General features: G+C 38.6%; 1 protein-coding gene across 7 annotated transcripts in view; it reads right to left on the reverse strand.

Annotated features, from left to right (window-relative positions):
• The window catches only part of zbtb16a (zinc finger and BTB domain containing 16a), a 130,806-nt gene that overhangs the window by 50,828 nt on the left and 58,569 nt on the right, over positions 1–21,409 (reverse strand). For all 7 annotated transcript variants that reach the window (XM_067375195.1, XM_067375197.1, XM_067375194.1 and 4 more), the window contains exon 3: positions 12,959–13,056. In XM_067375195.1, coding sequence (XP_067231296.1) covers positions 12,959–13,056 — 98 coding nt within the window. The remainder of the gene's footprint in view (positions 1–12,958; positions 13,057–21,409) is intronic.

Genomic DNA, 21,409 nt, shown 5'->3' on the forward strand with positions numbered 1-21,409 from the left:
CGCGCATGGCTTTGAATGTGCGTTTCACGCTAGAGGGCCCTTCTTAACCTGCAGCAGTGCGCACGAAGCCTCTGCCGTAGAGGTGTGCCTGCTCGCTTCACAAACTCCACTGGACTGGCACAGCGTGCCACATTACACTATTTATTTCAACTCCAGCAGATGACCCTCTTAATCTTAATCTAATAATCACCTTCACGGAGGAGGTGCCGTTAATGTCCTCACATCTACGAGATTGCGCTCTTTAATGACACTACGTAAATAACTTTTAATCCTAGAATTTTCATCCAATTTAGAGACTTACGATCTAATGTATGCCTGCAACTTCCACTCTTAAAGCGATTTTACCCAAAAATCATTTATTCACCTTAATGTCATTCCAAACTTCGTTTCTTCTGCAGAACATAAAATAAAAAGTCACACAGATATATTTTAGGGTCAAATATCCCTTTAATATTGCAGAAAAAGACACTTAGAATGTCTACTACAGCAGCGACATGAGTTTTGATGTATTCAATTCCTGAATGGGTGTACTGTCCGACTGCTCGGCACTCTATATGGAGCATGAAGCGGGTGGGAACTGTCCGAATATGATCTGAAAGCAAAGTGGACAGCGATATGATAAATCCACAAAGGATGTCTGTCTGCTCAGTGGCCCATCAGGCCTGGCATAGCGGGTTCGGCCTCAACGATGAAAGACAAAAAACAAAAAACAAAAAAACAAACAAAAAAAAAACAAATCCATACTGGCCACAGGCTCCTCTCCAATCTATTTTCTGCTCAGCTGGTTTTAAATGAAGTTATTATGACTCATTAAAATGCCCGCAAGCTTGTGGAAGTCGGCCAATTACAATTTAAATTTAGCCTCCTCTTACAAACCCCCTCCTCTCCAGCAGCCCCCTCCAACACACTACCAGCAACAACACACCACACCACAGCATTTTAACCACTGGCTCACAGCTGCAATCAAAGCCTTGATCTTTGAACACAAACAAACCCAATAAACAAACAAATCATCATTTTTTCCAGGGACTCTGCCAGTGCTGGAAATCTGGTGGTGGAATTGCAGCTTTCACCAAAGTGATTTAAATCAGCATGACCTAAAATGCCCGCTTGACTGATGTGCGGTTAGATCTGCAGGACTTGAAGGGTGGTATCACTCTGACTTTGATTAATTATTAGCCATTGTTGTGAATGAGTGATGAAATCTTGTGTAGGTCAAGCCATTCCCTCATATGTATGTCAACAAAGCAGAGTTATCAGTGAGGTGAAAGCAATTGCGCCATAAAGATTTACCATGATATAAACTGATATAAAACTGAGATATGGCTAAAAACAGCTTTGTAGATTGGATTGCGTCCAATGTTTGTTAGTGTCGTAAAACAATAAAAGGGCTTTTCGGTAAGACACCTTTAGGTGAACAAGTTTGACTGCAATAGCCTACAAATGAGAGCCGTAATAAAAAAATAAATGAAAAAGTAATTTAACACAATTTAAAATTAAGTTATATATATATATAAAAAAAAATTAATAATACTGCTTATATATAACCAGTATTTATGTATTTAAGGTTAGTCGAAGGGAAAATTTTTAATAAAACATTAATAATAATAAAAAAAACCTAAATATAAAAAAAAACACGTAAATGTAAATACATGGTAGAAAAAAAATAAACAATACAATAATGTCTAATGTTTTACATATAACAATGTCTCTTTATATTTCAGGTAATTTGGAATAGGATGATCATCCTATGATATTTCCCGAATCAATATAACATCATATAAACATAATCAATAATATGAAGGTGTCACCTCAAATTTATTTTGAAAAATAAATTTGAAAAATAAATCTGCTTTATTTATGCGTTGCCTTCCCGCCAATATCCCAACATTCACCAATCATGCGATAGCGGCATAATTTCAATTCACAGCCGCCCATCCATTCCAATGGCAGCACACAGGAACTAAATGCATTCCTTGCTGTAGTTGCGCCTCTGTGCGTTTCACCGTATTTTTCAGACTTGTTGTGCGCGCGCATATTGCGTGTTTGTGTGTGTGTTTTGCTGTACCGCTCTCATTTCCAGCAGAACAAATTAATCTGTGCCCTTCCAGCTACGCTCCCTTTTTGACAGAGGCTGCTCAGAGGAGAGAAATGATGAAGCAAATCCAAAATTCAATCGCCTGTGTTCTGTTTTAGAAGGCACACGGTGTACTGTACAGCCCATAAAACTCCCAAACAGCCTCCAGACGCTGCTGCAATCACCCTCCATCAAAACACTTTGTCTCGCATACAAAAATAAGACCCGGCATTGAGCTGAATACCAAATCAGCCCATTAGAGCACAGGGGCACTCGCTACTTAGCAACCAAAGGGATTTAAAGCTGCAATACCCGACAACAAAGGACTAAGATCAGGATCTTTTACAGGGTATTATGGCTGGTGTGAGCTTATTCCATGTTTTAATCGAAAAATGTTAACAAGATGATGGCTGCTATGAAAAGAGGCAGAGGAATGAAACAAATACCAAACATCCTTAAATGGAAGCATCATAAGGGGGGGTTGGGGGGTTGTAGGGGAGCATTGTGACGCTGCTTTTTTCTTCATTTTTCCAGGGAAAGGTGCAAAAAGTATTGCAACATATTCCAAATGACTAGATTTCAGAATGATGTGTATTTTAATAAATGCAGAACCACAATATTCCATTACTCTCTAGAGAGTAACAAATTAAACAATCTGCTAAATGCATTGTATTATCAAAGTTGGCCTTCAATGAGATATTTAATAGTAATACATATTTTAAATTTAGATTACAAAGATATTCATTTTCATTAAGGAATATACTCTGGATATCCATTATATATATATCCATTATATATACTATAAACCATTTATTACCATTACCATTATCCATTATATATATTATAAACCATTTATATATATATTATAAGAAAACATTTTCATAATTCCAAAATACACACCATCTTAGTATTTTGTCAGTTCTCATTTGCAATATTTCACACCACACCTTCATGTTTATTTACTATGTTGTCATACATCTTTATACATTTAACCGTTTTAACTGCTTATATACACACAGGGATTGGCAAACTTTGTTCACCAGCCACTGCGGCTAACGGTTTTCCAAAGTTACTAGCCACTCAGCATTTTTACTGGCCACAATTTTGACATTGATACTACGGGGAAAGACTGCCATATAGATATTTTTAATATTCTCTCATAATTTGGCAGCTGGTGTATTAGGCTGCTGTCACTTTAAGAACTGACGTACGGATCCATTATACTGTTATACATGCATTTTCTTTCTCATCTGTTAACATTCACTTAAAACATAACTGACTGTTTACATGAATAATCACTAAGATCGGCATTTTGACATTGTTTTGTGAGAATAAGAATAATTTAAGTGCAATAAACAGTGAAAAATAACTCAATTTAGTACTGAGGAGGCTTTATGTGCACTTTGAGTATGAGCACAAAATTTGCGGGAATTATATGCAATACACACAATCTCACACCGAAATTCAAGCCCTTTAACACCAACAATAATCATCCGGAGCAAATGAAACAAGTGAGTGAGGGGAGGTGGGTTTGTGTGTCAACTCACTGTCGGAGAGATGAGAGAGCGAGAAAGCACAGCTGGTATCATTTATCTATTCTGCGGAAAATGAGTATTGGATGCATTTCAGATATTTCAGTATCGATATGTATTGAAAAAAAACGATATTTTTGACAAATTACAAAGCACTGTTTATTTTTTTTAAAAGTATATATTATATATAAAATTCAATGTAGTTAATGTCAAGCCATATTATATTTTTAAATTTGACAATCTTGCATAAAAAAAAATGTTTAACTAGCAACTAACTAAAAACTAATTTTGTCTATACAATGACATCGTTACAGTGCTTGAGGAACTTTCTTTTTAGTATGACACCTAGACTTGAGGTTTTATGAAATCGGATGAAATCATAGTATTTAAGGATTTACAATTTAGGTATTTGTTTTTATAAATTTCCTGTTCATGACTTAAAACATTAACCACAGACATTAAAACAGACATTAACATTTATCAAGTCTGGCCCATCCGAGGAAGAGAAAAAAAAAAAAAACTGCCTTATAGCTAACCCCTGGGCATCATGGGAATAAACTCTTGTCAGCTTTTTGATGGGATGTAAACTTGTCAAACAATTACAGAGCCATTACCTCCCTGTGTAATCATTTCTCCTGGACCTTATAACAGAGGATTTATGTGGCACATAATTCAAACGCTGTTTTAAATGGGGATTTAATGTACATCAACAGGTCAGGGAAAGTATTATGGGTTTAAACCACCAGAGAGAACTTAGGCACACGGCCAAACAGAAGCTCAGGCCATTTATCCATGCAGCCCGTCTTCCCCTGACTATTGCACATGAGGGAGGGAGGGACAGGAGGAGGAGGAGGGTGAGATGGGGGCTTTATCAGCTGCTGTGAAGAATTTACATGAGAGCGCTGAGCACCAGGGCATTCTCCCCCTTTCCCCCCACTCTTTATTTAGAGCCCTTTCTTCCATCCCACCCCTCCTCCTGTCCCATTTGCAGGCTCTCTATTTTGGAATATGTGGCTTGGAAAGCAGTCAAGTTTCATTAATTTCTAGTTTGGGTACAGTATGTTCCTGGACTCACATCTGCGAGCGATCATAAACGCTCTGGAATGTTGGCAGAACATCCAGACCTGCCGGCAGCTGATGATGTCATCACTGTGAGGGAAGAGCTGGCGAGGGGCCAGACTGTGGGAGCCCGGCGCTCTCTGACAGAGAGAGAGAGAGAGGGAGAGAAAGAAAGAGGGAAATGCTCTCTCTGTCTTCTCTTTTCCTTTTCCTTCATGCCTCACATTTTTCAGTTCTCTATTCAGCCGCCTATTATAGTCGTTCTCAACTGGAGGGTCGTGACCCAAAAATGGGACACAGGTCTGTTTTGACAGGGTCACGGACAAGAGAGAAAGGCCAATGTAAAACAAATAATAACATGAAAAAATTAATCATCCCGTCACTTGGTTGAAGCTAACATGGGCAAGTTATATAACATGGCCCCATCCTTGAAAACCACAAACAAAATGACACAAAGTAATAGAAAATACAATCCCACATTTAAATACTTGCAATGATGATGGTTTGTGCTGACCATAATGATTTGTGTGTGGTAAACTATTTGCTACAGTATAGAGATGTGGCATTTATGGGGCACATAACTCAATTTTTTCTTAACATTATATAACGTTATATAAAAAAATGATAATGATAAAATAAGGATATTTTTATTCTATTATATGAAGTAACAAATAAAAAAAATCAATATAATAATAATAATAATAATATTTTAAATAAAATATTTTATTGTTAAAAGGTATAAAAATAATATAAATAAAAAATATATAATTTTAATTTCTATTACATTTATATTATTAACGCAATGCTACGTAGAGTCGCCACTTGATGTCCAAACCTTAAGAAAACCCATTTGAGAACCGCTGCTTTATATTATTTTTTACACAAATAGGGAAATTTCGGCAAACCATGACTTCAGATTATGCTAGGGTGAGAAATGAAAGCAGTTCAGGAAAAATTATTTCTCACCTTGAAGAGTGAGGACACAGATCTGAGAACTTCTCCTGTGCTTAAACACAGTGTCAACACATGCAGCTGAGGACATGAACCAGGAAGCCAATGCGAAATGGGCTGACAAAAGCTCCTACACAACGAAGATAATAGCTCGGCAACAATGGAGCTAAAGAACAGCCTGCGGGCCAAGTAACACAGCCATAATTGAAACGGCTAATTCGCTGTCATCAAAAGAAAGAAAAGCCCATGTGCTTGCAAGTCAACTTGAAAGCAACAGCTGATAGATCACAATAGCCAGGAAAATGATTCCTGCTTCTTCTAAATGACTGTTACAGAAGAGTTACAGAACTTTTAGCAACAGCAAAACACAGCCATAGTTGCAGATGTGTGTGATTGCAATGGCAAAGGCACATGCTGAGCTGCTGGATAGTGTACAAGGGGTCTTACTGTGTTAGACCTGTCTCAGTCTACTGAGCTAATGAAGTCAAGTGAGGTCCACTGGCTGGGCCCTCTGGAGAATAACACACAGACTTAATCAGCCTGGGCCAGGCACTATGGCTTGCTAATGAGAGTGTTCACACAGTCCCCAAGTGTACGCGTGCATGTATGCATGTGTGTGGACAGTTCAATTCACCAAGCTTTGCCCAAAGAAGTAGGCAGAAAAGAAAGAGCCTGCCCTTTATCCATGTTGTCTGCCACAAGTTACCTCACCTCAAGTTGTCAAGCTGTCTAAACAACTGCAAAACCTACAGACGATTATAGATTCAGATTAAAAAAACAAAAAAAACCCAAAAACATTAAAAATGCATTTATAAATATACTTTAAATTATATATATATATATATATATATATATATATATATATATATATATATATATATATATATATATATATATATATATATATATATATATATATATATATATATATATATATATAATTTAAAATATAAATATTATAATTTTATTATTATATTATATTATAATTTTATTATATATTTATTATATATTATAAAAAATACACAAAACAAATGTAAATGCATATAAATTATTATTTTTTCAAATGTTATATTAATACAATAGTTGTTTGACCTCTAACAGCTACAGCCAATTATAGCTACAGAAAAATAAATTATGATAAATGCTGAATAGCCTGAAGAAGCTAGATAACTTAATCAAATGGCAACATGAAAAACCCTGAAAAAAAACTATGCAAAAAGATTGTAATTATGTAAAAATATATTTTAAATATGTATAAAATTCACAATATATAAAAGAGATTTTTTTTTAAAAGTTTTACAATATATTAACACAATAGTTGTTGACCTCTAACAGCTAGTCCATTATAGCTGCATTTTTTTTTATTTAAAAATAAATATTGAAAAGTTAAAAATATGGATGATTTATACCAAACAGCCTATGTTGATCTGTAATCCCTCCGAAAAGCTTTGCCTCCCCTTTCAAAAATGGATCAAAATATGTCCCTTGGCTAGCCTACCCAGACCACGCTCTGCACTCTTTGAAGTCACAAGGGAAGCTCACATAACACTAATAGCCTAGTCGTGCTCCAAATGGCTGAGTCACTTTTTTCCCCCCTTTTTTTTGCTTCAGTGCTGTGCTGCCTCACTACCCAGCAGCTCCCAGACCATGTTGACCTTAAACCAGAGAAAACACACACACGCACTTTTCCATTATCAGCCTCTCACTGCAGTGCACTTCCACCCAAACTCCAGGACACGAGGCCTCGCAAGCCCCTGAAAAAACAAAACAAAACAGCCACCACAACCACCGCTGTCAGACAATAATTTGAAAAAAGACAACACAGGAAAGAAAAAAAAAAAAAAAAAAAAAAACTGGCGCAAGATTCACTGTACATACTGTACCCTGGGCTGTGGCAGGCGGCCCAGACTGGCGCTCTGCCAAGTCCACAATAAAACAAACAGAGACGGCGTGCACCAGCAGAGAGGAGCGAGGGGTGTGTATGTGTGACTGAAATGGTACACCACAATACACACGACATACCTAATACCATTCTTCAGCAACTTCTCCTGAAGACGAGGGGGTGGAGGAGGTGGAGGGCAAAGCCACTTGCTTGGTGTCACCGTTGTGAGCGCTGATAAAAATCAAACCGCTCAGAACAGGAAGGATAAAAACAGAAAGTTTGCAATGAAAGAACAAAGCTACAAAAGACAAAAAAAAACAACAAAAAAAAAAACAATCAAAGAGCCTCGCCGTGTCTCTGCCTCTCTGCCACTGTCTATCTATAAAAGTGTTTCCACTGAAAAGCTTGAGCATTACACAAGAGTGAAGCTCTCAAGAGCCAGACTGCTACAAACAAAAACCAGGTTAGCGCTACGTGTCAAGCATCGAGCATATGAACGTTAAAACTGTTTTGTTCTAGGGTTTTTTTGTGCTCTGTTTTGATGCACTAAAAATAAGCCACCTCGCAATGCTCACTTATTCCGCCTGTTGAGGGAGGCTGTCTGTGGTAAAGATCTTAAGGAATTATGACTGGTTCTTGTGCCATTTTAAATGCAAAACATCTATTGCGATTACCGACATTTTTGGCTCAAACTTACAAGGGTGATGTAAATAAAGTGGAAAAAATTGAAAGTATAGGTGGCAGAGTGCTTAATAAACATAGCCTAAGCTCAGCCACCTCATGTGCAGATCCCATCATCAGATGTCTCCTGGTGTTTTCACACCAAATTCGTTTCAGGGATCTGAGACCATTTCACAAGGATTTTGGCAAACTACAAATTAACTTTAAATCAAACTGAGTTTGATGTGACAATACACTTTAACTATAATAGCTCATTCTAATATTAATTTTATGAAGACTAGGAAGGAGGAGCAGGAGGAGGAAAAGAAGGTGAAGAAGAGGATGATGATGATGAAAGAGAAGAAAAATAGGAAGCAGCAGCAAATGAAGATTGATATAAAAAAGAAGGTGGTAATGAAGAAAAGCAGGGGAAGAGGCAGCCACAGCAAAGGCAGAATAAGAGGCGGAAGAGGAAGTAAAAAAAAAAAAAAAAAAAAAAAAAAAAAAGAATAAGTAGAAGCCACAGTAAAATCAAGAGAAAAGGAGGAAAGGGAAGCAGCAGCAGGAAAGGAGAGAAGGAAGCAGCAGCAGCAAAGAGAAGAAAGCAGCAGCAGCAAAGGAGAGAAGGAAGCAGCAACACCAAGAGAGAAGGAAATGGCAGCAGCATAGGAGAGAAGGAAACAGCAGCAAAGTAGAGAAGAAAGCAGCAGCAGCAAAGAGAAGAAAGCAGCAGCAGCAAAGGAGAGAAGGAAGCAGCAACACCAAGAGAGAAGGAAATGGCAGCAGCATAGGAGAGAAGGAAACAGCAGCAAAGTAGAGAAGAAAGCAGCAGCAGCAAAGAAGGAGGAAGCAGCAGCAGCAAAGTAGTAAGCAGCAGCAGAGGAGAGAAGGAAATAGCAGTAGCAAAGGAGAGAAGGAAGCAGCAACAGCTTGAGAAGATAAGGAAGCAGTGGCAGCAAAGGAGAGAAGGAAGCAGCAGAAGCAAGTGAGAAGGAAGCAGCAGCAGCAAAGAGCAGAAAGCAGCAGCAGCAAAGGAGAGAAGGAAGCAGCAGCAAAGGAGAGAAGGAAGCAGCAATAGCAAAAGAGAGAAGGAAGCAGCAAAGGAGAGAAGGAAGCAGCAGAAGCAAGTGAGAAGGAAGCAGCAGCAGCAGCAGCAAAAAAGAGCAGGAAGCAGCAGCAGCAAAGGAGAGAAGGAAGCAGCAACAGCAAAAGAGTGAAGGAAGCAGCAGCAGCAAATGAGAGAAGGAAGCAGCAGAAGCAAGTGAGAAGGAAGCAGCAGCAAAAAAAAGAGCAGGAAGCAGCAGCAGCAAAGGAGAGAAGGAAGCAGCAGCAGCAAATGAGAGAAGGAAGCAGCAGAAGCAAGTGAGAAGGAAGCAGCAGCAGCAAAAAAAAGAGCAGGAAGCAGCAGCAGCAAAGGAGAGAAGGAAGCAGCAACAGCAAAAGAGTGAAGGAAGCAGCAGAGGAGAGAAGGAAGCAGCATCAGCAGCAAAAAAAGCAGGAAACAGTAGCAGCAAAGGAAAGGAGGAAGCAGCAACAGCAAAAGAGAGAAGGAAGCAGCAGAAGCAAGTGAAGGAAGCAGCAGCAGCAAAAAGCAGGAAGTAGCAAAGGAGATAAGGAAGCAGCAGCAGCAAAAAATACCAGGAAGCAGCAGCAAAGGAGAGAAGGAAGCAGCAATAGCAAAAGAGAGAAGGAAGCAGCAGCAGCAAAAGAGAGAAGGAAGCAGCAGCAGCAAAGTAATAAGCAGCAGCAGAGGAGAGAAGGAAGCAGCAGCAAATGAGAAAGAAGCAGCAACAGCAGCAAAGGAGAGAAGGAAGCAGCAGAAGCAAGTGATAAGGAAGCAACATCAGCAGCAAAAAAAGAGCAGGAAACAGTAGCAGCAAAGGAAAGAAGGAAGCAGCAGCAGCAAAGAAGGAGGAAGCAGCAGCAGCAAAGTAGTAAGCAGCAGCAGAGGAGAGAAGGAAATAGCAGTAGCAAAGTAGAGAAGAAAGCAGCAGCAGCAAAGAAGGAGGAAGCAGCAGCAGCAAAGTAGTAAGCAGCAGCAGAGGAGAGAAGGAAATAGCAGTAGCAAAGGAGAGAAGGAAGCAGCAACAGCTTGAGAAGATAAGGAAGCAGTGGCAGCAAAGGAGAGAAGGAAGCAGCAGAAGCAAGTGAGAAGGAAGCAGCAGCAGCAAAGAGCAGAAAGCAGCAGCAGCAAAGGAGAGAAGGAAGCAGCAATAGCAAAAGAGAGAAGGAAGCAGCAAAGGAGAGAAGGAAGAAGCAGAAGCAAGTGAGAGGGAAGCAGCAGCAGCAGCAAAAAAGAGCAGGAAGCAGCAGCAGCAAAGGAGAGAAGGAAGCAGCAACAGCAAAAGAGTGAAGGAAGCAGCAGCAGCAAATGAGAGAAGGAAGCAGCAGAAGCAAGTGAGAAGGAAGCAGCAGCAAAAAAAAGAGCAGGAAGCAGCAGCAGCAAAGGAGAGAAGGAAGCAGCAGCAGCAAATGAGAGAAGGAAGCAGCAGAAGCAAGTGAGAAGGAAGCAGCAGCAGCAAAAAAAAGAGCAGGAAGCAGCAGCAGCAAAGGAGAGAAGGAAGCAGCAGCAGCAAAGGAGAGAAGGAAGCAGCAGAGGAGAGAAGGAAGCAGCATCAGCAGCAAAAAAAAAGCAGGAAACAGTAGCAGCAAAGGAAAGGAGGAAGCAGCAACAGCAAAAGAGAGAAGGAAGCAGCAGAAGCAAGTGAAGGAAGCAGCAGCAGCAAAAAGCAGGAAGTAGCAAAGGAGATAAGGAAGCAGCAGCAGCAAAAAATACCAGGAAGCAGCAGCAAAGGAGAGAAGGAAGCAGCAATAGCAAAAGAGAGAAGGAAGCAGCAGCAGCAAAGGAGAGAAGGAAGCAGCAGCAAAAAAAGAGCAGGAAGCAGCAGCAAAGGAAAAAGAAGCAGCAGCAGCAAAGGAGAGAAGGAAGCAGCAACAGCAAGAGAGAAGGAAGCAGCAGCAGCAAAGGAGAAAAGGAAGCAGCAGTAGTAGCAATGGAATAGAAAGACAGCAGCAGTCGAAGCAGCAGCAGAGGAAGAATCAGCAGATGAGGCAGCAGTGGAAAAGGAAGAACAATTTTTGATGTAATAAATAGTGGTACATGATCCAAAAAACGTTGTTTGAGAAATGTGATCTGAGTTTATATTTAAAGTGGGGGACAGTGTGAACACAAAGTGTCAGTTCTCTCTTAAACACTTGTGCAATGTTCAGACTACAACAAACTCCTTCAGTAATCCAGAGAGGGTGAAGTGTGAGGCCCCGCAAACACTAACAACACACCAAATGGCATCAGTCCTTCTGTTTGGAGAGTCACTGAGCAAGTCAGTGGCTTTATAAAGGTCTTTTTGAAGCGTTCTCTAGCCCACAGTCTCATGCAACCCAGCTTCTGAGCGCAGGATTATCCGCAGTCATATTATCCAAACTGCACAAGCCAGCCTCCCATAAGGATTTCTGGATTACTATAATGACACGGAACATACTTTTGCACGAGTACAGGCGTCTCTGCGGGTCAGTGCGGAATACCAAACAGAGGTATTCATCAGAGTTCAGACTCGGCCTCTTTGTCTCATTGCAAAACAGCTCTCATAAATGTCACCATGTAGTACATGCTCCATGGGCTGCCATTATGAGCGCACGAGTACTACAATATCTCCACAGAGTCTGTTATTGAACATGCATCTTGGGATTTGAACAGCCTCTAAAATAAACATTAGATATTTCCTTAGAGCAGCGTCTGCCATGCTGAGTCGTGCACGAATTGAATTGGGAGCCCCAGCGTGAGATGTCACTCATCTCTCCACTCCACATGGTTTTAAACGTCCCTGGAAAAAGTCAATCTCATCTCACTATATGAAGATATTGACAGCAAAATATTCCTCTGGTGCAAGGCAGAAAGTTGGAAAGGTTCGGTGATGTAATCTGCAAGTTTTTTTAAACTAATCTAATCTAAACCCCTAATTACTGTAGAATCAATTACCTCGGCACAGCACTCGCTCTTAATTATCATAAACCCGAGTGTGCTCTCTAGGGGGTCTACAAAATTTGACCATTGTGTATGTCTGGTGTGCGGTAAGGACTTTGACTTCACTGGCCTGTGAATTTGGCAGTTGCAGAAGGAGGTGAAGGGAGATTCCTGTTGGCCTGGGCTGGAAACCCAGAGTCCCACTGCTTTATAGACTTCATATAAACCAGATTCACTACAGACTACGAAAAAACGCTTCTCTATTAAAGAAAAGGCTCCCCTTTACAGAAAAAAAAAATGCATATACAACTTTTAGAAATCAGCTGAAAACAAAAGGAAGATTTTGCAGGATACTACATAGAGATTAAATAGGAATATACTACCTCACAAAATTTGAAAGTAAATCAATACTTACATCCAGCAAGGATGCAATAAATTGTGACAGAAAAATAAATTACCCTGAAAAAAATCAGGTTTCCAAAAAAATATTAAGCAGCACAACTGTTTTCAACACTGATAATGTTTTCAAATCAGAGAAATCAGCACATTAGAATTATTATTATTTTTTTTTTAATCACAGAAATCAAACAGTTTTGTCACAAACTTTTAAATAGTAATGCAATTAGTCAAAATTATTTTTTTTTTTAAATTTATTATATTTTTTTAATTATTTAAAACATCTGCTGACTTTCTATTGATTGTATTTACAGGAAGAGGAACTGAATTGCCATTCAAATTCCAATTCAAAAGTGAGCCAATTCTTTTATTTCAAATTTCACCCAACCAAAAAAAAAAAAAAAAAAAAAAAAAAAAAAGCATCCGATTAGTGATGATACCTGAGTGAGACAGCAAGTGCATCCTTAGGCGCAGACTGTCTAGGAAGCGCTTGCCACAAAGCTCACATCCGTAGGTCTTCATTCCACTGTGCAGCTTCCTGCAGGGAGAAACAGGACAAAATAACATCAGCCAACACAGTTTGTGTCACTCGCACAAAAAAACAGGCTTTCAAAGCACATAGGTATACAACAAGATTCGATTAGCTGATTAAATAGCAAAGAAAGAATAGAATAATTTTAATTCCCACCACACAAGTCCTATCGCTCCTCCCACACCAGATAACAACTCTTCTTTAACTCAAGTAAAAAAAAAATAATATTGTAAAGCCATTCATCTTGAGAGAAATAAACCATTGTTTGCAACCTCTCAACATTAACCCTGCACATCAACCTTCATCAAACACTTCAGATGATTATTCCCATATTAGACGATCAGAATAAATTTAAGCTTGTCACAAGACATTGTGAAATGCATTGAAAGTGAAAATTATCAATGGCACATGAGGTTTCAAAGACCTATTGTTTATTCATTCAGATCCCTGAGCAGAGATGAAGGAGCCCTTTATCTAAACAGGAACATATAGATGGCCATGAGCCCTCAGATAAGAGTTACTTTAACGGCTGAATCTGGCTGCAGGGACCATTTCAAACAGGGGGTCAACTTTTCATGAGGCCGAAAGTGAAACATTTGTCCTCTCAAATTATAACATCTCTTGAGTATCGAGGAAAGATTAACCTAACAGAATGGAGTCACACAGAAGCATGTGCTCCCACTGAATTTTGAGTCAAGTGGATTTTCAAAGCAATTTTGATGAATTAAGCTGAACAATTGATGTAGGCAAGTATCTAATAAAAACACTGGAGGAAATCACATCTAAATTTGCTCAATCCAATCAAGTTACCCTCTTGTTCTATGATTTTTTATTACTAAAATTAAATAAACCAAAAATAAATTGTTTATCAAAAAAAAAAAAAAAAAAAAAAGTCGATAAGAACAACTCCTAAGCAGTCAAAAAGCAGTGTCTCTTTCCTGGTCATGTCTTATCTCGCCTAGGACACCAAGTGAATCAGTACTGCCACATGGCGCCCCATTGAGTACAGGAAGAGACAAAGATCTCCTTTTGTTTCACTGTCCCTTAGATTAAGCCTGAAACCTGGGGCAGACTGGCTATTTTGAAGTGTATTTACCATTTCTACAATTAGCATTCTGCTTTGGCCCATAACCCATGTGTGGATTTAAATCAACTCGTGAATGCCCATGTGTGACTTTCTCAGGCTTGACAACAAAAGATCCCGAGCATCTGCATCTTTTCAACTGCACTAATCCGCAGATGCATCACATCCGATTGCTAATAAGCCAGTAGAAACGATCGAAAGTCAACAATGATGAATTAACAAACTCAAGCTAGTCGTAGCCACCCATTAGAAGTATGAAACTCAGTCACGGCAGGTAAGTGGTTTTATAGGTTGTGGTGTAGCGGCAGGCTGCTCAAAGAACAAGGTTTGTAAGAATGCCACGAGAACACTGGCAACTTGCTGCAAGTGGTGAACTGAATTGGTTTTTATTAGCATGCTTACAGCATTTGGTAATTGTTTCCAGAGTGGTAATTAGTTCATTGTTTGCACTTTAGTGCCAAATGTATACATCTTTAATGAGGAACAAAGACGTGTACTTTCTTCACTTTCTATTCATACTATATAGCTAACGTGCATGCAAAACAAACTTAAGGCAGGTTTTTGTTTCTTTAAATGGTGTCATTTTCATGCTAGTGAAATCCATAAGCAGTTTGGTTCAATTGATTCTTTGGTTGATTCTTCTATAAAAGATACACTAAACAAAAACTTTTTTTTTTTTTTTTTAAATCGAAAAACCTCTCTTGTTCCCGTTTGAAGTTGTGAGAATCAGCATCACATGCTGGGTCGTAATGATTTAAGCTTTTATTCTCTGTTCTTATAAACAAGAGTTGGCAGAACATGGAAATAGTGGCAAGAATTATGAAGCAAGGAAGTGTGGTTTAACCTCAGTGAGAGAAAAAAAAAACACCAATGGAAAACCATTTGGAGGTTGAGAATCGCAAAAGAGACTTCAGAAAATAAACAAAAGAGGGGGGTGAGAGAAAACTTGCAATGCATCCAAAATCCTGATGGCTGTCTTCTAGATGGGGATTGTGGAGACCCAACAAACAAAGAGAAGAATGAAGCAGCAAAGCCCTTTGGCAAGCTGCAAGTAATTAAAAAGGCCTGTAAACGCCTTCCAGGATAAAGGGCACTTCAAAAGATGGGCGGGCGAGTGAGCGCGCGAGAGGGAGCTGGGAAAAGCCAGGGGTCTGTGCACCTTTGGGATCTGGGCTAATGCGGCACAATACAGAGATACTGTAGGGGGAACACTCAAAGGCTTTGTGTGCCTTCAATCTAGCCATTGTCCCTCTCCTGAGGTCTGAGGAGAGCGCGCTTCCACTGATTAGAGACTGACAGAGAGCGCATACTGCGGAGTGACCCTCCGAGCCCTGAGGGGATGTTTGAAAGCTGATAGAAGGCAGACTGGCTACTTGAGGCAGGAAGGGTTTACTTTCACTACATATTGTACATTAAAATAGAAAGTTATATAAATTATATAATAAGTTCATTACCTGACTAAACATTTACTACCTCTAGAAATGTCACTTTGAATTAGATACGCAATATATCCAGGCATGTACCAGAGTTATTATAGTTAGCCGAAACTAAATCCATACAAAAACAATTTTTATTACTTAAAATAAAATAAAGATTTTATATTAGCAAGTTGCCATGAAGGCAACACTTCTCATTTTTATTTAATTTAAATTGATGTACTACAAAAACAAAAAATAAAACTAAAATAAATATTAATTAAAACAACAGACTAATAAAAACTAATAATAACAAACACAACAAAATTGAATTGAATATTTATGTTGAATATTTAATTGCACATGCTTATTTCTCCCCTATTTTTGCATTCAGAATACCTTTTGCCATCATCTAACACGCTTTAAAAAAATGCCAATAACTTAACCTTGTTAAATGTAATTAAAAATGTAATATTTAGTAAATCTCAAAAAGATTATGAAATTTGTGTTTAATTTTTTATTTACTCAGACAAAATAGTAATACTTCATATAGTATTGGTCATATATTAGTTATCAGCTTCAGTATCCAAATAATCAGGTATCTGCCATTGTGCATCCCTAGTTCCAATCCTAATAAAGAGTTTGCTTTTGCCTTGACTGAAGCAGTAAGATGTTTACATGCAATACCACGGTTTGCTTAAAAGCGGAGGGAGGTAATTAGTTTTATCTGTGCTTCATTTTTACAGGTGCTTGGGAAGCGAGGGTGACCCTGGGTATGACATGCTCAAACCTGCTTCCAGCGTGGAGTGCGGCAGCAGTCCTATCGTAAAGGCAAAGTTGCTGGGTCACCTGCCCCTGCAATTACTACAAGTTCTATTTTCTGGACAACCAGAAGTAAAGCCTCTGTAGATTTTATGGGACATATATTCCCCTGCACCCCACCCCTTCAACATACACACACCTCATATGCATGAACTATGGCAGTTCCTTTCCCCCCCAGGCCTCCCAACCAGCTGTGTTCTGGTCTCAGAAACTGTAGATGGTGAGTGTGTGAAAGCAGAAGAGAAAAGGGAGGGGGTGGCACTCTGTGTGCCTGAAACAGACTGACTGTAGTCATTAAGGAAGCAGGCATAAAACTCTCAAGCCATTTACTCAGTTAATAAGCGACTTTGTCTAACAGTCAGTTTTGACAACAGCAATAAATTTTAAATTTATGTCAACAAAACATATGCTGAACACCTCATTTCAATGCCGGAGTGGCATGCTGGCTCATAAATCAGCCCTGTGTTTGAAACCCGAGTAGATTATGGGTCTGTGTTATTGAGCTGTTAGAACCCGGCCCATATAAACCTGAACTTTCTCACTCCTGAGTGGACCCCAGGCCGTACATCATAGCTAGGAGTTCCCCTGTCAGTGTGGCCCGCTCGCTGCCCCCCAGCAGGCCGGAAACCTAAAAAAATAATAGGTATTATAAGGCATGCAAGTAGGTAAAACTACATATTTTCAACAATGACTAGTTGGATGCCTAAAATAACTGCTTGACTTCAGTCTTAAAAAGGGAAAATTCACCCCAAAAAATGAAAATTCTGTCATCATTTACTCAACCTCATGCCGTTCCAATCGTGTATGACTTTCTTCTTTCTTCTCTGGAACACAAAAGAAGCTATTTTGAAGAATGTTTGTAACCAAACAATTTCGGTGACTTTCATTGTATGCATGAAAAAAAAACAAAAAACAAAACAAAAAAAAAACCTCTGAATATCTTCTTTTGTGTTCCATAGAAAACAAGTCAAACAGGTTTGGAATGACATGAGGGTGAGTGATTGATGACAATTTATTTTTGAGTGCACTATAAAAAATTCTAGGTTGTTTCAACCCATTGTTTGGGTTAAATATGGACAAACCCAACAATTAGGTTTAAAAATGTCTGCAGTCCGTAACTTTTTTTGTGTTCAAAATTTACAAAATTAATATAATGAACAAGTACATCATGAATCTATTTTCCAAACCATGATTTTGTCTTATCCTGAATTACTACGGTGATCATTTTTTATTCAGACTATTTTAGACTGGTCAGGTCACCACCGCTGCGGAGTAACCCAATACCCGCACGACTCATCATAGACATTAACAGAAAGAAGTAGCTGAGCTACAATGTTCTTCCACAAGACACATGCAGTTTTTTTTTATCAACTTCCAGAGGAACAAAAGATATGGACTGCAGCTTTAACTTCAGGAATTTAAAGTTTAATAAAGGTTTAATAAAAATTTAAACCAACTGTCAGGTTTATATATATATATATATTTTTGACACAAACATGGGTTGAAACAACCCAGCATTTTATAGTGTGAAGTGAACTGCACCTGTCTAATAATGTTTGGGTTCACCTGACCCATTTTATATTTTAAAAATAGCTAAATAGAGGGCAACGGAATGAAACCGATTTTAAGGGTCTCAAGACGTCTTAATGCAACGCTCATGGTGGGACATTCAAAATCAGCATGAGATGTACCACAACTCCCAAAGACGTCCATCTAAATGTGTATAGCTGTAGCAGTGGTGCTTTGAAGGCATTGCACTTCTGAGAGGGTTTAACCAAAGTCCTTTTCAAGGAAAGTCTGTTCACACTGTGTCCATATTTCCAACGCCTCCGTGAAGCTATTTCGGGCATCCAAGACCAAGTCCAATCCACTTGAATGGGGGAATCCTGAAATCTCAAAAAACTGCTTGCCGAACTCACAATTAAATAACATTTCAAATCAGCAACAAAGTCTTACATGAACTGTCACATAAATGTTGTTTCTTATGCTCAAATAGCATAAAAAGCCTATTTTTTCAGACTACACCAGCCAATGCGCATGTGCAGTCCTATCAGCAATTCTCAGGTATCTGTGGCAACCAGAGCTTCTAACGGCAGCTTAAGTAAAACAATGACTTTACCAATCAGCTATAGGCTCTTTTTAGAAGGAGGGGAGGGAGGAAAAAAAAAAAAAAAAACTCTATGGAAGTCAATAGGGCCCATCCACTGTTTGGTCACTGAAATTCTTCAAAATATCTTCTTTTGTGTTCAGCAGAAGACAAAAAAATTCCAACAGGTTTGGAACAACTTGAGGATGAGTAAATGACAGAATTTTCAGTTTTAGGTGAACTATCCCTTATCCATTTAATGCTGGACGCCACTTGTCATAAAACAGGACAAGACAATGTAGAGGTAGAGATGACAGACAAAAGCAAAAAAAAAAAAAAAGTAAATACATTTTTTGGATTCCGTAAAAAAGAGGGGGTTGTTTGACAACACTCTGCAGAAAGTGCAGATCAAGTGGAAGTGCCTTCCTTGACTCATATTTTGAGTGTGATTCATTGGACAAAAAGCAGAACACACCCCCCCACACACAAAAGTTAAAGAATAATTTGACAGAGCATTTTTTTTTCAAAACTTAAATATTGTTATTAATATTAATTTATACATTAAAATTAAAAATAATATTGTTTTTTGGCCATGATAATCATGTAATGGAAGTTTGATACCATGACAGCCATATATCAAAACTTCAATTAGGATAATAAAAAGAAGGGTAAAAAAAAAAAAAAAATCTATTTGAACTAGTTGACTAGTCGTAGTAATACAGAAAGGCTGCCCAATCAGACATAACATTATCCTGCAACAGAAGAGACATAGGGAGTTTTACATTAACATTCAAATTACTTAACATTCCCTTTAATAATCTCCTTTCAGATTTTTACCTCTATTTAACTGAAGGAACGGATTTTGATGCGGATTTTGATGCTCACATCGCTCACAACAACAAAAAAAAAACTATGCTTCTACTGTCCACTACCTTATCCTTTTTATCCTAGGATCTTTCATCTGTTTTGCTCCGCCCTGATGAAACAGGTTGGAGTACCACTAGGCTCAGAAGCAACAACTGTGGTGGAGGGGCATGCGACACTAGCAGCAGGAGAGGCTACGTGCACTAGGCCAAAGAAATGATATTGCAAAGAAAATCATGGGAGAGTGGAAGGCTGCTCCTGGAAACAGAGAAGCTGGCCCGTGCAGTCAACCATGCCCCTCATTCATCTGCTTTTAGAAGGTCCCACTCGATCCCTAAAAGGCATGCCGGCCCATGTGCACACTCAGATTAAGGTATTTGTCAAAGGGGGCCAACAATGCACAAGAGAGGGAAAGAGAAAGTGGGGTGGGGGGCCAATCTGTCAATCCACTGCTGCACTTGAGCTTAATAGAGATTTCAGTGAGGTGTTGACACCACACTGCCACAACATTAACATAATGATGATTAATGTTAATTGACTTTTCAAAAGACTCTATTTAGTAAAGGACAGTTGACTGACCTCGGCTATAAAGTGCTTTATTATTACAATGTTCAAATGTCAATAGAAAAATGTGATGTCTTATGTTCAACAGTGACAGCAAAACATACATAGTATTGGAGTACAAAAGTCACATTGATACACACTGATAATCTAATATAAAATTGTAAATAAATTTGAATTAAAAATTGTCATTCAAGCAAAATTAAATGTACAGTCAAAATTTTGGAGGGTCAGTAAGATTTTATTTATTTATTTATTTAGGATACATAAAATTGCTAAAGAAAAACAGCTACTAAAAATTCAGCTGTGCTGCTATAAAAATAAAGTATATTTTAAATGTATTAAAATAGAAAAGTCATTTTAAATTGTAATATTTCACCATATTACTGTTTTTACTGTAATAATAAATGCAGCATTGGTGAGTATTAGATCTCTTTAAAAAAACATTTAAAAAAAATCTTACCAAACCCAAACGTTTGAACGATAGTGTATAGTAATATTTAATATAGTAAAATATAATAATATATTTATAAAAATACATGTTAATTTGAATTCAATCTTAACATTCAAATTATGCTGTTATGATTAAAATAAAAATCCTTTTTGAACTTCACTGTATATGATTACTATAAAAATGGAGCGCTACAAAAGACTGAGTACTTGAGGAGAAAAATATGAAAAAAGACACAAAACCGGTTTCGTCTCGCTTCTGAGGGTTGAGACATCCCTAAACTGACTGTTTGCGGTATATCTGCTTTATTTTAGCAATCTTCGGTGAGACTACCAGCATGTCTTTTCCCCAGTCTTTTCCAGTCCATTAAGAATGAATGAGGCAGACAATGGCGAATCAGATGGCGAAAAAACAAAAAAACAAAAAAACAGCATCAACAACAAAAACCAACCAAATTTCAGCTGTTCGAGATAAGCCCACCCTTAACCCCTGCAACTGCATCCATGAAAAGCCATTACTGCGTTTATGAGCCGTGCGCCACTTCTCCCTCGCTCTCTTTATCTCTTTCTCTCACACACAATGTGGTTACGCTCTATAAGATACAATTGTGCTTGAATATATTATTTTGACTGACAGAAAATTACATAGTACTGCAAGTCTCTCTCACTGTTTACCAACCCTGTCTTTATGTCTATCCTTTGTTTCATGATTTTTTTCTCTGCCTTTTTTTTCATGATCGGAATGTATCAAATGGCTGGGTAATTCTCAGCGGCGCGGGCTGTTTATCAGGAGTCCTCCTGTACATATCAATGACTCGGCCCTCTCTCCCTGCGGCGAGACATTCATATGAATTCCAGCCACACTCACACATACTGCAGACTCGTGCTAAGCATAGATGAGTAGCGGTTGAAGAGAGACACAGACAGAGAAAGCGAGACAGTGTGAGAGGAAGAGAGAGACGAGGATGGCTGCCTTTATTACAATTCCCACTATACACACACCAACAGACACTGACAGATTTCACCTACAGCTCGACAGATAAGGATAGACAACATTTACAGCATATTGTGTGAATG

The sequence above is a fragment of the Chanodichthys erythropterus genome, chromosome 22 (assembly GCF_024489055.1).
Source record: "Chanodichthys erythropterus isolate Z2021 chromosome 22, ASM2448905v1, whole genome shotgun sequence".
Taxonomy (NCBI): Eukaryota; Metazoa; Chordata; class Actinopteri; order Cypriniformes; family Xenocyprididae; genus Chanodichthys; species Chanodichthys erythropterus.